The sequence below is a fragment of the Dermochelys coriacea genome, chromosome 14 (genome assembly GCF_009764565.3).
Source record: "Dermochelys coriacea isolate rDerCor1 chromosome 14, rDerCor1.pri.v4, whole genome shotgun sequence".
NCBI lineage: Eukaryota > Metazoa > Chordata > Testudines > Dermochelyidae > Dermochelys > Dermochelys coriacea.
This window is the reverse complement of record NC_050081.1, coordinates 4,397,928-4,414,596: the sequence shown is the minus strand read 5'-3', so window position 1 is coordinate 4,414,596 and position 16,669 is coordinate 4,397,928. Positions and strand designations below refer to the sequence as shown.

At 43.8% G+C, this 16,669-nt stretch overlaps 1 protein-coding gene across 10 annotated transcripts in view; it reads right to left on the bottom strand.

The window, feature by feature from the left end:
* The window catches only part of SLC39A11 (solute carrier family 39 member 11), a 430,131-nt gene that overhangs the window by 138,599 nt on the left and 274,863 nt on the right, over positions 1–16,669 (bottom strand). For 9 of the 10 annotated variants that reach the window (XM_043497571.1, XM_038371445.2, XM_043497575.1 and 6 more), the window contains 3 exons: positions 13,854–13,952; positions 11,636–11,794; positions 9,936–10,118 (listed from right to left, as the gene is read on the bottom strand). In XM_043497571.1, the coding sequence (XP_043353506.1) occupies positions 10,040–10,118; positions 11,636–11,794; positions 13,854–13,952 (337 nt within the window). In that variant the 3' untranslated portion in view covers positions 9,936–10,039. Of the gene's footprint in view, positions 1–9,935; positions 10,119–11,635; positions 11,795–13,853; positions 13,953–16,669 lie in introns of those variants that run through there. The other variant, XM_043497573.1, reaches the window with a different exon arrangement.

Sequence of the window (16,669 nt, the reverse complement as noted above, 5' to 3'; positions counted from 1 at the left end):
GTGCTTGAGGGAGAAGCAGACAGGCTGTGATCAAGACTGCGTCAGTGGCAGAACATTGGTGGGGTCGATGCTGCAATAAATTAGTTGATCTGTTAACAGGTCTCCATTTGAATTGGACTGGAGGTCAGGAGAAGCAGGGTTTGTGTGCACGCATTCTGCCACTCCTGGAGTTGCCCCTGACGATGAACGTGCAGAGGTGGTTCAGGTCAGTGCAGCTCACGCTTTCTCATGAGTCACCCCCTTGTCGGAAGCAAATTGCCAGTAGGCCACCAAATTGCCCTCTTGTCCCCAAAGCAATTCTGGGAGCCCAGCCCTGGAACATCTTGGTGTGTGAGAAACAGCTGCTTTCCTTTACACTGTCCCAGCCTGAAACAACCTCCTCAGTGACCTAATCCAGAGATAAACACATTTACAATGCAGAACACCTGAGCAATCAGCACTACCTCAATACATCACTTAGTCATAATTCCAGCATTGCTATTGTCTCAGGGCAGTAATTGTGTTTGCAGAAGAGTTTCCCAACGAGCTTTGCAGGCTGTATGCCTACCAATTATTAACTCTTGGTAGCCCATAAAGCGTCAATCACCATCCAAAAGGGAAATGTCTCTTTCCCTAGTTCGGCTTCTTAAAATAAGTACAGGTTAAACAAATAAATACCAAAGCTTGCACTTCACTAGCACCTTTCATTCCGGATGTTCTCAACAGGCTCCACAAATCCAACAGACTCTCTCTATGCCCATGCACGCACGCATTATATAATACCTATGAATGAGTCATGTTAACCACTGCTGAAATGCAGCCATCTCTGAGGGGAACGTGGGAGCTGTTTAGCAGCACCCAGCAAGATTTAGGGATGGGACAAGAATTATACCAAATTACACCAAAGAGAGAATTTAGGAAGGGAAATGTACTGGAAGATACCTGAATTCAGGGAATTTGGTCAGGATGTCAGGGGACACATTCTGATCATAGTTACACTGATGAAAATGCACTAATTTAATTGCCTTCAGTGGAGTTACTATGGAGCTATATCAGTGTACCAGAGATAACAATTTGGCTTGGGCATTGGTGCACGGTACATGTACATTATTAATAGCTTGAGTGCAAACTGTTCCTCTGAATGTTTCCATTGAGTTTAAGGCCAGATGGGACCATTAGATCATTTGGGCTGATCTCCTGTATATCACAGCAATTAATTTTTACCCAGATACTGCTATATTAAGCCCAAGGACTTCAGTTAGACTAAAGCATTTCAATCCTCAGGAGACCAAAGAGGGAAGAGAACAGGAGAGACCAAAATGCCACCAATGCCTGAGGCCCCTGAAATGATTGTTAATGTTGTCCATATAAGGATATATGAACAGCTGACAAGCTTTGTCTTTAAATTTGCTTTCCTTTTCCCACAAACCACTATAGCGATTGTGATGTTTTTAGAAAAATGTTTCCTTTTACTGGGGAAAAAAATGCATTAAAGCATCCCAAAGTCTAAAAAGTTAACCACAGCCAACTGTTTTTGCATAGGATTATAAAATCAAAAGCAGAGTAATCAGAATGAAAACCAGTGGAGAAATCTGTACATCAGATTTAACTAATAAGATTATAAAAATCTACATTGGATTCATCAACACATACTTATTCATAAAAACTTAAAAGATACTGCTGCAATGAAAGTCAATGGGAGTTTTGCCATAAACTTCAGCAGGAGCCAGCCCTTAATTTTTGAAAAGAGGACCACAAATTAGATATATTTCCACAGTCAGAGGGCTGCCAAAACTACCAAACGTAAGAGAATACCACTGTTTTCATTTTGTGATTGCACAGTATGTACTGGGAATAAAAGGGGGCAACAACCTGACTTACTACCTGGATACAGAAAACACGAGGTTTTATTGTGAAACATTTTTCGAGGAGTAAGTGTTTCAGAGATTAAGTGAAAAGCTGACAAGCTAGAACTAATATCCACGAGGAATTGCAAGGGATTTAGATAGTTTAGTTGAGAATACGAAAAACAAGTAAGTATCTTCATTGTTAATATGGAACTGCAAACCCCAAATGTTAAAAAATCATGAATCAGGCCCCCAAAATAAGGAGCTTATTTTTTTTAAAAAATCAGGAGAATTTTTTTTTAAAGGTAATAAATGTGGGGGATCTTTTTCATAGTATCCCGGGGTCACATTTTCAAGCTTTTGTCTGCAACTATCAGTGTTAGAAATTTACTTTTTTTTTTTTTTTTTAAATGAAGACCGAGATTCTCAGGTATTCATATGACTCCAGGATCTGGGGCTTTAAGCCAAACATAAAACATTGCAACACTAGCAATAAAATTACAAGAGTTGGCCACACTGTTACTAATAGCTTTTTTGCCCGCTACTAATTTACTTCTTGCCTATAAAGAGGCTTATTTGTTAGGCAAAGAGGAAAGCATAGTTAGGAAATATTTGCGTACAGTCAACATTTATCAACAGTTTCTTTGGGAACTGATCCAACTCACTGATCTTCACTGAATCAATGAAAAGACATCCATTAATTTCAACGGGCTTTGGATCAAGTCCTTGCTGAGGTATCTCATTTACTAGATCTCTTGACTCTTCTCAAAGCGCAGAGAAATACTGTAATTTGAGTAGTACAGAGGCCTTGTGTTAGCTTTCTGCCAAGTGGCAAATTGGCAAATTCCATCCTCTTTCAATACCTGGCCCCTCTTGATTGTAATGGGCACTCAGATGTGCGTGCCATGCTAAAGACAAGAAAGGACTATGAAGTGAGAGGATGATCCAGTGGTTAGGGTGGAGTCTGGAACTTAGAAGACCCCAGGTCATTTCATGCACTGCCACAAACTTTTGGCAAGTCCCTAAGAATCAGATTTTTTTAAAAGGTATTTAGTAGGTCTGTCAAGCAATTAATCGTGATTAATCGTGCTATTGAACAGTAATACAATACTATTTATATAAATATTTTTGTTTTGCTACATTTTCGAATATATTGATTTAAAATTACAACACAGAATACAAAATGTACAGTGCTCATGTTATATTTATTTTTGTTATAAATATTCGCACTGTGAAAACAAAAGAAATAGTATTTTTAAATTCACTTAATACAAGTACTGTAGTGCAATCTCTTTATCATGGAAGTTGAACTTAATGTTGAATCATGTACAAAAAATAACTGCATTCAAAAATAAAAATGTAAAACTTTAGAGCCTACAAGTCCACTCACTTCTACTTCTTGTTCAGCCAATCACTCAGACAAACAAGTTTGTTGACATTTGCAGGAGATAATGCTGCTCACTTCTCATTTACAAATGTCACCTGAAAGTGAGAACAGGCATTCGCATGGCACTGTTATAGCTGGTGTTGTAAGATATTTATGTGCCAGATGCACTTAAGATTAATATGTCCCTTCATGCTTCAACCACCATTCCAGGGGACGTGTGTCCATGCTGATGACAGGTTCTGCATGATAATGATCCAAAGCAGAGCTGACCGACGCATGTTCATTTTCATCATCTTAGTCAGATGCTACCAGCAGAAGGCTGATTTTCTTTTTTGGTGGTTTGGGTTCTGTAGTTTCCACATCGTAGTGTTGCTCTTTTAAGACTTCTGAAAGCATGTTCCACACCCCATCTCTCAGATTTTGTAAGGCACTTCAGATTCTTAAATCTTGGGTCCAGTGCTATATCTATTCTTAGAAATTTCACATTGGTACCTTCTTTGCGTTTTGTTAAATCTGCAGTGAAAGTGTTCTTAAAACGAACGACATGCTGGGTTAGCATCTGAGACTGCTATAACATGCAATATGTGGCAGAATGTGGGTAAAACAGAGCAGGAGACATACAATTCTCCCCCAAGGAGTTCAGTCACATATTTAATTAATGCATTACTTTTTTAACAAGCTTCATCAGCATGGAAGCATGTTCCTTTGGAATGGTGGCCAAACCACGAAGGGGAATACAAATGTTTAGCATATCTGGCACATAAATACTTTGCAATGCCAGCTACAAAAGTGCCATGCGAATGTCTGTTCTCACTTTCTGGTGAAATTGTAAATAAGAATCGGGCAGCATTATCTCCTGTAAACGTAAATAAACTTGTTTCTCTTAGTGATTGGCTGAACAAGAAGTAGGACTGAGTGGACTTGTAGGCTCTGAATTTTTACATTGCTTTGTTTTTGAGTGCAGTTATGTAACAAAAAGATCCCACATTTGTAAATTGTGCTTTCACGATAAAGCGATTGCACTACAGTACTTGTATGAGGTGAATTGAAAATACTATTTCTTTTATCATTTGCAATAAAAATAATATAAAGTGAGCACTGTACACTTTTATTCTGTGTTGTAACTGAAATCAATATATTTGAAAATGCAGACAAATATCCAAAATATTTAATAAATTTCAATTGGTATTCTATTGTTTAACAGTGTGATTAAAACTGCGATTAATCGCAATTAATTTTTTTGAGTTAATCGTGTGTGTTAACTGCGATTAATTGACAGCCCTAGTATTTAGGTGACCAAAGATGCAGACAGTCACAGAGTAGGATTTTCAAAAGCAAATTCCAGGCTTAGACTTCCCAATGACATCAATGGGAGTTAGGTACCTAGATGCTTTTGAAAATCTTGAGATGCCTATCTGCATCGTCAGACACCTAAACATCTTTATATATCTGGCCCCTGGTCTCTCTGGGCCTCAGTTTCCCTTGTATAAAAATGGGATAATTGTACTTGCAAGCATGTTCTGAGGGTAAATGCATTGAAGATTGTGAGCTAGATGGATGATACAGTAATAAGCCTAAAATAAATACCTAAGACCGAATAACGTGAGATAATAGAGGCACCGTTCCTGCAAAGATTTCTGCATGTGCTTAATTTTATGCCCTATAATTGTCATTGAGCTAATTAAAGTTAAGCACATACAGAAATCTTTGCCGCATTGAGGTCTAAATGTGTATCCTATAGCAGCAGGATGTTCAACTGTAGCCTTTTTATTAAATGTCAGCTGGCACGGCGCATCTTCTCCAGGCAGAAATATTGTGCAATCCTGCAGCATTTGACCTTATTTGTACTTAACCAGGGTACTGAGTGGGCGTAAGTATTTATTAGCTAAGTTCTTTTGGGGTTAGCATGTGTTTGGAGGAATTTCACATGCATGTTGCACAAGACATTACATGTACAGCAAAGCTGAGATACTTTCTGCCTTGAATGTATAAAAAAAAACAAAGCAAGAACGCAAGCTAACCTCACTTCCACCCCATGCACTCTCCAAATGTTCCACCACCAGGACTGGCAAAGCTCTTAAGTCTAACTACTCATATAAGCGAAGCTGGCACTTACAAGGGTCCCGTTAAGGGTGACGAGATCCACGTTTGTTTTGTGTAAGGAAAACAAGAACATTTCCATTTGCCCTGTGCCATTCATTTCAGGATCTTACAGAATTTTGCAAACCCTTCATTAGCCCTCTCCACACTCTTGGGAGGTGGCTAACTATCATTGTCCCATTTTAAAGATGAGAAAACTGAGACAAAGGCCCAAATTTTCAAAATCCATCCAGCGCAATGTTGTCTCGGTCTGCAGACCCCTGGGCACGAGCACAGCAATCAATCATTAATACTGATAAATGAAGATACCACGGAGAACACCCTGAGTAGCACAGTGAACATCGCTGAGCCACTCGCTCATTTGACCCTGATCAGGACTTAAATCCAGACAAGGAGGGTGCATTTTTAAAATGGAATCAGCAGCTTGTGCCAGCTATTGGGGGCTGGGACCGCCACCCCAGACTCTCTCAGTCAGTTTATCTGCTTAGAAAGCGAAGAATTAAACACAGCATCGTTCAACATCTCTTTACAGCAGAGCCTGCCCTGTGCCAGGTGCTTTCCAAATACTCAAGAATGCCCTGTCTCTGCTCCAAGGAGCTCCCCATCTAAAAGGCAGTCATGGAAGTTAGTGTCAGGAATGGGGTCCTGCAGCTGGGCCTGGGATCAGCCAGCTAGCCGCAGCTGAAAGCCCTCATTGGCCAGATTGCCTGAGTCCAGCAGTAGCACTTAGGCCAGTGGCTGCTCTGTGCTTATGCCTGTGGCTGCCTTGCTCCCAGCCCTGCTCCAGTCTGCTCAAACCCTACTCAGTTTCTGACCCTGGACCTTTGCCCCAGCTCCAACCACTAGGCAAGACTGCCCACACCCCAGTCCCTGCCAGTGAATGGAAGGGGAACAATAGGCCATTATCCATAGAACACCAGACGCACAGAGTACGTCAAAGAAACTTGGAAACAAAATCGTCCCATGGTTCTTTATTTTATCCTGATGCCTGGGATCCCTGGATTCATCTCAACATCTTGCCAGTCTTAAAGGGAGAAGGTAAAAAGCTCTCTCAGTTACTTGTATGCCCCCTATGACCCTGTGACCCACCCTGGCAACCTTTAACACATTTATCCTCCTCACAGGCTGGGCAGCGCTATTATCCCAATACACAGATGGGGAGCTGAGGCATAGAGAGACTGTCCAAGATCACACAAGTCAGTGGCAAAGGAGGGAATTGAATGCAGCTCCCTCATGACTCCAGCTAGCATTCTAACGACCATCCTTCCTCTCTATATTATATTTCAGTTCAATATCCTTATGACAGTCAGTTTATTCCTGCAGTAACAGCTGTATCCCAGAGTGACAAGCAGAACAACTCCCCATCGTCTCGTGCAAGGCGGCAGCATGTTTACATTGTATTTGCTGAGAATGCTGCTTTTTCATTGACAGCTACTGTTCCCAGGCATAACTTCAAGCCTGGACTTCAGCCAGATGTTCAATCACAACAAGACAGACGTATATAATTTCCTTCACCTCTGGGGCACAAACAGGAAAGAAAGGCTTTCATGTTATTTTCTACAATACCCTTCCCCCCCATTTCTTCAGGTCAAACGTTCATAATGACCTTGGCTGGCAACATCTAAAGCAGGATTAAAACACATTATGTGATGTCATCTCCCAGCCATCCGAGGGCAAGGTTTTCTCAAAATAAATAATGGGGGTTTTTTGGACCAAGTCACAACACACCCCAGAACTCAATTCAGAACACGGCATTTACAAAGACTCCACTGCAAAATCCTGACCTGGGGACACTCCAAACACTACCCAACCATCCAAAGGCTTCTACCCTTCACATCCAGGCTCCTGGTTTAAAATGAAAAGCCAAAGTCCTGACAGACTTTGAACATTGTTGGCAGTCCAACCAGCTTGTCTATCGGCTTGATTTTCAAAGATGCTGAGCACCAGCCGCTCCCATTAAACTCATGGGATGAGGATCAGGGCGTACCTCTCTAGAGACGACATGGTTCTATGGACAGGATACAGGACGGATTTAAGCAGCCTTGGTTCGTTCTCTCTCTCTCTCTCTCTCTCTCTCTCTCACTGTGGGGCCTTGGGCAAGTCACTTCTCACCTCTGTGCTGAAGCTGACCCGTCTGTTCCACAGGGATAATGGTACTTCCCCCTACCTTTGGTCAAAGTCCTCTGAGGTGACCACATGGAAGCAGCAATTCTCATGGGTCACACTTTCAGTTCCTTTGCCGCTCTGAGGTCCCTAGAACAGGTAAAAAACAGACATCGATGGCAGGAACTTCCCCTCACGTGTGCCTCAGTCTTCTTTGGGCAGGATCACTTCCAGGGTCTAGAACAGAGATCACCTTCTGTTCCCACTCCATCCTTGGCCTCTGCCAAGACTACCAACCAAACTGCCAATTAATATCCCTTGGGATGGCAGACTTTGTTGTATGGATTCCAAAGATGACAACCTGGGTCCACTGAAGTCCATGGCAGAAAACTCTTTCACCTCAGTTGGGGCCAGGATTTCACCCCTACTCGCTAGGACACTTGTTTTTATTATTTCTCCTAAGCCTCAGGAGCTGACAAGTGTCAGATGCAGGACTTGATAGATCAATGATTTGATCCGGCATTTCAAATCCAATGAACAGTGAACTCCCTGCAGTATGAATCTAGATGTTGATGCCAGCTGATAGGACTTCTCTTTGAAGAGGTTACTCCTTGGTGATGGGGGTGAGCTGTGTGGGGAGAGTACATGTGGTGGGGGAAGGGGGGAATAAGGTGTTTGTTGCAACTTGAGGTGCATTATTTTTGGACTGTCTCAGAATAAAGACCTCAGGCAAACCAGAAAGAATCGAATTAAGAGGAAGGAATGTAATAAAATGCAGGGAGGAGAAGAAAAGGGAAGGATCGACTGCAGCAAAATAAGTCAGCAAAGACTCTGAATTTCCCATTTATTGAAACTAATCACAGTTAAAAGGTCAGGTCCATTGGCAACCAGCATTTTTGTATTATTCAGAACGACATACAAATAAATACAGACAAAATCCAGCCAACAAACTGAACCCAACCACAATTCCATGGTTTTAACTTAGTTCATTTGTGCCTAGTCCTCTTGCATTCCTACAGCCTCTCTAGGAGGATCTACTTATCGTTTACCGGGAGACTGTCTCCGGTGTACATGGCCTGTGAATCTCTGTGGCATACATATTACAAACATAAGCCGGGAGGGCTTGAGCTGCTTAGATATCAGCCAGGCAATCCAGCTACTTACTGTGCCTGCCCAAGTGTCTAATCCAACCCCATTTTGATGGGGGAGAACAGCCTGCCTAGAAAGCGAACAAGGATGTGTGTTCTCCATCATTATCTTGACTTCTGCTTTTCATTATTCAGCTTAGTACGAAACAGTCAAATTCCATTATGCTCATTGTGTGAGCGTGTGTGTCTCTCAGAGGAGCAGGGCTTGCTCCTGATCTGTTAAAACAAGTTACTCTGCATGTTCGGGAGCCATTGTTAGCCAAACACACATTTGGAAAGTGGGAGAAAAAAACGCCAAGCGATGCATTGCTGAGTGTTCATGTTGGGCCATGAATTAATTGGATGAGTGCTGGGGAAAATGAGAGTTGTCATGAGGACCAGATTTATCCTTCAAAAACTAACATGGACTCCTTCACTGGGGGACCACACTAACAGGCCAACTTCTGGGAAGAGCATAAATCAACACTTCATGGAGATTTTCTCTCTGATTTGAAACAGCAACCATAAAACAGCAATTTATGAAACAAAACCACTGGCCCACGTGGGTAATGGACCCTGCTATAAAACAGAGTCACGTAGCACTTTATGAACAAATCTGTATAACCACAGCTTGCATCCTAAAAGATTGCACATTAGAAAACAAATATCCTCTTTCAATTTTTTGAAGAGGCAAAGAACTGCTCATTGGACTATACTGGAGTAAGGCCCCATTAAGAAGACGTATCCAGCAGGGAAAACGGATGTCATCTCAGCTTCTACATTTTGATGCGATTCTCACAAGGTTTCTTTTTTTGTTGGTTCAGATTACTTGTATCCATCAAAACAGATGATGCCACTAAAAATTTCTCAAGCCCCAGCAGAATGTATTAGACATGCTGCTACATACTTATTTGTGAAGGTTCCCATCTTAGTGCTGGCACTTTCATACTTCCAAGATAGATTTCAGAAGTTCAGACACTACACAAACTTACCCGTCAATTGTTCTACTACTTAATCAGGAGCCTCTTTAGACATTTGACTGTGACTCTCTTACTGCATACAGAACAAGTATGGTCAAAACCAAAAGAGCTTTGACCATTACGGAAATGCCCAAAAATTGGAGGAAAAGTAAACCGCAAACTGCAGCCTGGCTGATGTATGTTTTATCGACAACCCAGTTGAGAAGAGAAAGAATTTGGTGGCAAAAGAAACCCAGGACCTGCAAGGAGCCACCAATTTTTGTGCTTTGAAAATAATCAATGTTATATTACAGCAAAATATATATATATATATATATATATATATATATATATATATATATATATATATATATAAAGTCATAGATAATCAACACCAAACCTAATCTCTCTCTCTCTCTCTCTCTCTCTCTCTATATATATATATATATAACTAGAAGAAGAAAAGTTTCCAGTTCCAACTGCTGCCATGCAAATTGCTCAGATGTCATCTCCCGTTGGCCAACAGTAAATCCGCCCTTATCCAAGTCCAACATCCAGGGACATCATCACCACAAACCCTAAGATCGAGGTCCAGGAAGCCAGCTTCCCATTGCCACTGCAAGGAGGAAAGGAGAGGGAGTGAGCACCTAATGTTTCAGAATGTCCTTTCAGGCTGACAGCAGAGTTGTCTTTATTTCTCACCTGTGAAAAGAAGGGAATCTTCCAAAATCCTCTTTATTTCCCCATCTCTTTGAAGGCCTTACATCATGCTGACCCTTCCCTCCAGTCAAAATAAGACTCATCCAAGCTGTTCCTTTTGGAGATAGGGTCAAGGGTGCTTCCCCTCCTCTCCTCAGCCCCTGAGAGCTCTTGCACCTCAGCAACTAAGCTTAAGCTCCCTCTGCCACTGAACCACCTCTGAGAGACAGGCTGAGCCATCTTGGGGATTCAGACATGCAATTCCATTCAAATGAATGGGGGACATGTCTTTGACTCTCCTAGGTGGCTTTGAGAATCTTAACCACAGATCTCAAATGCAATTTTTTCCCCCAACGTCTCACTGAGGCAATAAACGGAATCAGGGAGGGACGGACTCATTGTTTCCTGCATAATTTATACATAATTCCTAAGCTAAAAGTGAAGAGCTGAAACCCCTCATAGCGAGTAGCTTGACAGCTGCAATCACTGCTACAGATTGGTAAAGCTTTGTGCGCCTTCCACTGTATTATTTGTTCCATGTCTCTCCCACCCCACCCTGTTTGTTTCTCTCATCCACCTGTTATCTTTTAGATGGTAAACTCTTCAGGGCCAGGACAGTCCTTTATAGTATTTTCATATAGCATTTAGCACTATGGGATCCAACCAGTTTCAGGCAGAACGTTATTACAATAGAACTGTTAAGTGATAACAATTTCAAGCCACATGCATCGAGGGTCAGCTCCAAAAGACAAATATCTTAAAGAGCCACTCCTGCTACATCTCACACCAGTTCAGTGAATTGCAACCTGATAATTCCTTCAGCAAAGCAAAGGTATTTAAAAAATAACTCTTTTCCAAGAACATTCAGTCAAACAATAGCAGCAAAATTCTGCCAATCTTGAGCAAAATAAGGACAGCAGTCAACCTCCTTAATTCATCAATGCATCCGATGAAGTGAGCTGTAGCTCACGAAAGCTTATGCTCAAATAAATGTGTTAGTCTCTAAGGTGCCACAAGTACTCCTGTTCTTTTTGCGAATACAGACCAACTCGGCTGCTACTCTGAAACCTCCTTACAGTTCATTATGGCTTTGCGTCCTGTTGCTTGTTGGAAATGGGCTTTCACACTTGTGTGCCACATGGTATTAACCAGGGTGTGGATGGAACCAGTTTTTAAGAACACATCTCTGAGGTGTGACAGTAGTTGGCAAATGGCTGAAATGTTATTAACAGTGCTAGCTTGTAAAGTGGCATGTGCCCTCTTAATGCAAATGCTCCATGGTCCTCGTGGATCAGACCCCAAGGAGTTCCTTTGCACTTCAGCATACCCTTCCATGGAATGAGGAAGGAAAGAGAATTTAGTCACAAGCAAAGGCCAGCCAATGAACATGGCTTCAAGGTGTTGGAAGCTAGGGTGCAGAGCAATTTCCCTTACCTGGTTTGTGCTTCTGGGATGATGTCATCCATGACCACATAGACCATAGCACCGGCAGCAAAGCCCAAAGCATAGGGGAGGAGGGGTTCTGCCAGAACCATGGCAAAGGCACCAAAGACACCAGCTAAAGGTTCCACCATGCCACTTAGCTGTCCATACCTGTAAGAGAACAAGATCAAAAGCCCTGAAGGGACACAGGAAAACCTTCAAATCAGCAGCACTGCGATGGGTACCCGCATGGCCCCACAGTATGCCAACATTTTTATGGCTGACTTAGAACAACGCTTCCTCAGCTCTCGTCCCCTAATGCCCCTACTCTACTTGTGCTACATTGATGACATCATCATCTGGACCCATGGAAAAGAAGCCCTTGAGGAATTCCACCATGATTTCAACAATTTCCATCCCACCATCAACCTCAGCCTGGACCAGTCCACACAAGAGATCCACTTCCTGGACACTACGGTGCTAATACGCGATGGTCACATAAACACCACCCTATATCGGAAACCTACTGACCGCTATTCCTACCTACATGGCTCTAGCTTTCATCCAGATCACACCACACGATCCATTGTCTACAGCCAAGCTCTACCGTATAACCGCATTTGCTCCAACCCCTCAGACAGAGGCAAACACCTACAAGATCTCTATCATGCATTCTTACAACTACAATACCCACCTGCTGAAGTGAAGAAACAGATTGACAGAGCCAGAAGAATACCCAGAAGTCACCTACTACAGGACAGGGCCAACAAGGAAAATAACAGAACGCCACTAGCCATCACTTCAGCCCCCAACTAAAACCTCTCCAACGCATCAAGGATCTACAACCTATCCTGAAGGACGACCATCTACCAATGTGATATATGCCATCATGTGCCAGCAATGTCCCTCTGCCATGTACATTGGTCAAACTCGACAGTCTCTACGTAAAAGAATAAATGGACGCAAATCAGACGTCAAGAATTATAACATTCAAAAACCAGTCGGAGAACACTTCAATCTCTCCGGTCACACGATTACAGACCTGAGAGTGGCTATCCTTCAACAAGAAAACTTCAAAAACAGACTCCAAGGAAAGACTGCTGAATTGAAATTGCAAGCTGGATACAACTAACTTAGGCTTGAATAGAGAGTGGGAGTGGATGAGTCATTACATAAAGTAAAACTATTTCCCCATGTTATTTCTCCCCCCACCCCACCCCCCACTGTTCCTCAGATGTTCTTGTTAACTGCTGGAAATGGCCCACCTTGATTATCACCACAAAAGGTTTTCCTTCTTCCCCCCTCCCCGCTTCCTGCTGGTAATAGCTCATCTTAAGTGATCACTCTCCTTACAGTGTGTATGATAAAACCCATTGTTTCATGTTCTCTAAAAAAGAAAAGGAGTACTTGTGGCACCTTAGAGACTAACAAATTTATTAGAGCATAAGCTTTCGTGAGCTACAGCTCACTTCATGTTCTCTGTGTGTGTATATAAATCTCCCCACTGTATTTTCCACCGAATGCATCCAATGAAGTTAGCTGTAGCTCACGAAAGCTTATGCTCAAATAAATTTGTTAGTCTCTAAGGTGCCACAAGTACTCATTTTTTTTTATTAAAGGAAAACCTTCCTTTACCCCTTTTTGTACCCAGCTGTAGTGCAGGTGTTTGTTGGACCCCAAGGGCCCAATCGTCCCACTCAGGACATGGATACGTGCCATTAAATAGAGCTATGAAGTCTGTAAATGCAGAATGCACCTCGCAGGTTCTGATTAGCATTAGGCTGCCCTGCTTTTGAGAGTGCAGAGCAGATGCAAACCTGCTTTCCCACCCCCGCACCTGTGTGAAGAAAGAGATGTTTACCAGCCCTTGCAAAACAAAGAAGAGCATCTGAGCCCTTCCTGAGCAAACACAGCAGAAGACAGATCCCCTCCTTTCATCTGGAAGGTGACGAAAGGTTGCAGACAGACTTGGGAACATCTGGCTCCAGGCAGGCAAACAATTCTCTAATTTTTCCCCCAATGGATCTCTCCTCCACCCAGTTTGTGGCCAAGCTGCTGATGAGTCCTGAATCGGAGCTAGCAACATGGCACTGCATAGAGAGCAGCATGTTATAGGCAACCTGCAGCAACAGCAGCTGGGAAATGGATTGACAGGAAACAAGTTTCAAAGCTTGAAGAAAGTTTTAGGAGGAGCTTACCAAAATGCTCTCCATACTTACCAAATACTTACCAAAATGCTCTCCATGTTGAAAATCCAGCACCACGCAAAGGAAGGCTGACAGCAAGGCCTTCTGGAAAATTCTGAATTCCAATCCCAATTGCTAAGTTCCTACCGAAATAAAAGCAAGACATGTTATATATCATTCCTCTGGGAGGAGAAGGGCAGGGCAGGATAGGCCTTAAAAAAAAGTTATTAAGTAGGTCTCTTTAATGTAAGTGCTTTCAGCCCTTGGGGACTAATCGAATCATGTTAACACAAGGCACTTCTAGAGCAAGTTTTATCTTCAAAGTGTTCCACGCCCGTCAACCCCTGGAAGCAACAGAGAATGAGATGAAAAGATTTGCCCAAAGACACAACCAGACAGTCAAAACCCCAGACTTTCCAACTCGCAGCCTTGTGCTTCGAACTCTTGACCAGACCTGGCTGTTGAACAGGGAGAGCCTCAAGTTGTTCATGAGTGACCCACTGACTAATTAAGGAATGGCAAAGATGATGGGGAGGGGGGCTGAAGGGAGCCCCTGGGGGAGAGGCAGAGCCACAAGGATTTGGGTTACGTGTGGGAAGTTAACAAGGGTGGAGAAAGAAAGGTAAGGCACAAAGGAACCCCATGCAGTGCAAATATACTCTCCCTTATTGCTCCACTTTGCAAGCCAGGCTGCACTGAGAACTGCCTATTCAGACAATTGTCCTTCCAATACACAGGCTATTCTGGGAGATTGGACAGCCAAGGTAGAACAGCCCTGGGATCCAGGAGCCAGTTTGTGGCCCATCCCAGTTACCACCAAAATGGAGTGCCCACTCCTCCCAGCTGGTGCCACACGAGGAGAAATGAAAGGACATACTGGGTTACACCTGTGGATGTGAACAGGGATCCCCATAAGTCTTCAGAGGTAGCCCTGTTTTGCTAGCTTTCCGAAAGGGGCCAGTTTCTTCCTCTCTGAGATGCCTCTGCTGTTATGGGAGGTCGAATCAAACAAGCTCTGGTTGCAGCCTACATCAGATAATGCAGAGGTTAATCCCTCTCGTTTACTGTTCATCTCCCGCATTGTCTGCATGGTTGCACAGTCACCCTATTGTTTGCTTTTATACCCTCCTGCACTAGCTGTAGGGTCGTGTGTTTTTAACCTACAGGCTTTAAAAATATATATACAACTTTTAAACAAACCCTGCTCACATTCAGAGCCTGGATCACCCAGAGGGGAGAAGCATGCTGCACTAGAAAGGCTGAAGCATCCATCCTCAAACAAGAATTTGGCCACTGATGCGCTAGTACCCCAGATGCACCATCCTGCAGCTGAGACGTTAAACAATGGCCAAGGCACAGGCCGGTCCAAAGCCTGCAGGCGGTCAGATGAAACAGAGCTGGCATCTGAGTCTGCAACTCACCCTAGAGGATTCGGACCTGCAACTGCCTCAGGGTTGCTGCTTTCCCCAACATCCCAGCCCCGCTTTTCTGTTCCACTCCTTGCTGTTCCGGAGACCGCCCCATTAAACATCAGCAGTGGGAGCAGGTGACCTGCTTGGATAATAAGGTGCCCAAAGCATAGCACTGGGAATCAACACAGAGACTAGGCACAGACAGGTCCACGAGTTACATTCTGGTACCCACTCCGTCCTGGGTGGCTGCAGAAGGGAATACTCCCAGCTTCCCTGTTGCTCCAGCATCTAGCAGTTAACACCGGCAGGAAAGCACCCTGTTCAGGCCCAGTGGCTGGCTCCTAATGACTGAGCTAGTGGGGAAAGTGATTGTGGTTTTGCTTGTTGGCCTCTAATTTCATGACAGTGCTAACCGCAGCCCTTCATCTGCAAGGAGGCAGGATATTGAAGCTCGCAAGCAGGCTAGCTTGCGTGGGGAGAAGCTGTTCTGACAGCTGGGAGCTGAAGAACGGATCCTGCAGTGCCTGGCCTAGACAAGCACTTTGGAGGGTCGAAATGCAAACCTGCTCCTTCCTAGGCCACCCTCAGCAGCTATCAGCTGGTATGGCAACGAGGACAGCAGGCGCCCCATTTGGAGCACAGGGCACATGGATGGGGGGTGGAGGGAGGCTGGGAAGGGAAACAAGAGCACTTGGTCAAAGTCATTTTAAAAAATCAGCCTTTGTGGAGCCCAGCTTTGCCAAGTGGGAAAAAAAGCAGCTTTATAAGGAGGGTGATTCGCGTTATAGGGGAAGAGGAGGCAGGGCATTTGCAAGGCTTTAAAAAACATTTGCAAACATTTAAGGACCCCAGCCCGCTTGAGAAATGTCTTGTCCTCCCAAGCAAGTGGGGGATCTCTGTCCTTGACTCAGGGCAGGCGAGGCGCTGGAAATGCCCTGTGTTTTAAGAGTACCAGAGTTAGTTGTGCCGGCTCCTAAGAATGGAAGGTTGCCACAAGTGCAGCAAATTGTGAGCCAGGAATTAGGCTTAGATGCTCCAGGTAGACATGCTGACTAGGTCGTTCTTCCCCAAGTCGTCCATCATGGTGCCAGAACCTCTTCATTAGGATCAGGAATCCAGGAGGACTCACTCAAAGAAAACCATTGGTCATCATCCTAAGCCCCCTCACAGATGCAGGAAATAGTAACTGGGGTTGAGTCTCTCCACTCCCCCCAAATTCCCCAGGATAGCCTCATGTTCCCACGGGTCCATCCAATGTCCTGCAAGGAATCACAAACCCCTCTCCCGCCGCCGAAATCCCGCTAAAGCATAGCAACATTGCAATGCAGCCATTGGGTGACGTCACAACACAAAGCTCGCCAGGTCACGACAACATCACAAAGGCAGAGTGTTGCTTTTTCTTCAGATAAACTTGTGTGGCTTTGTTCCTTACGTTCCCCTCTGTGGAT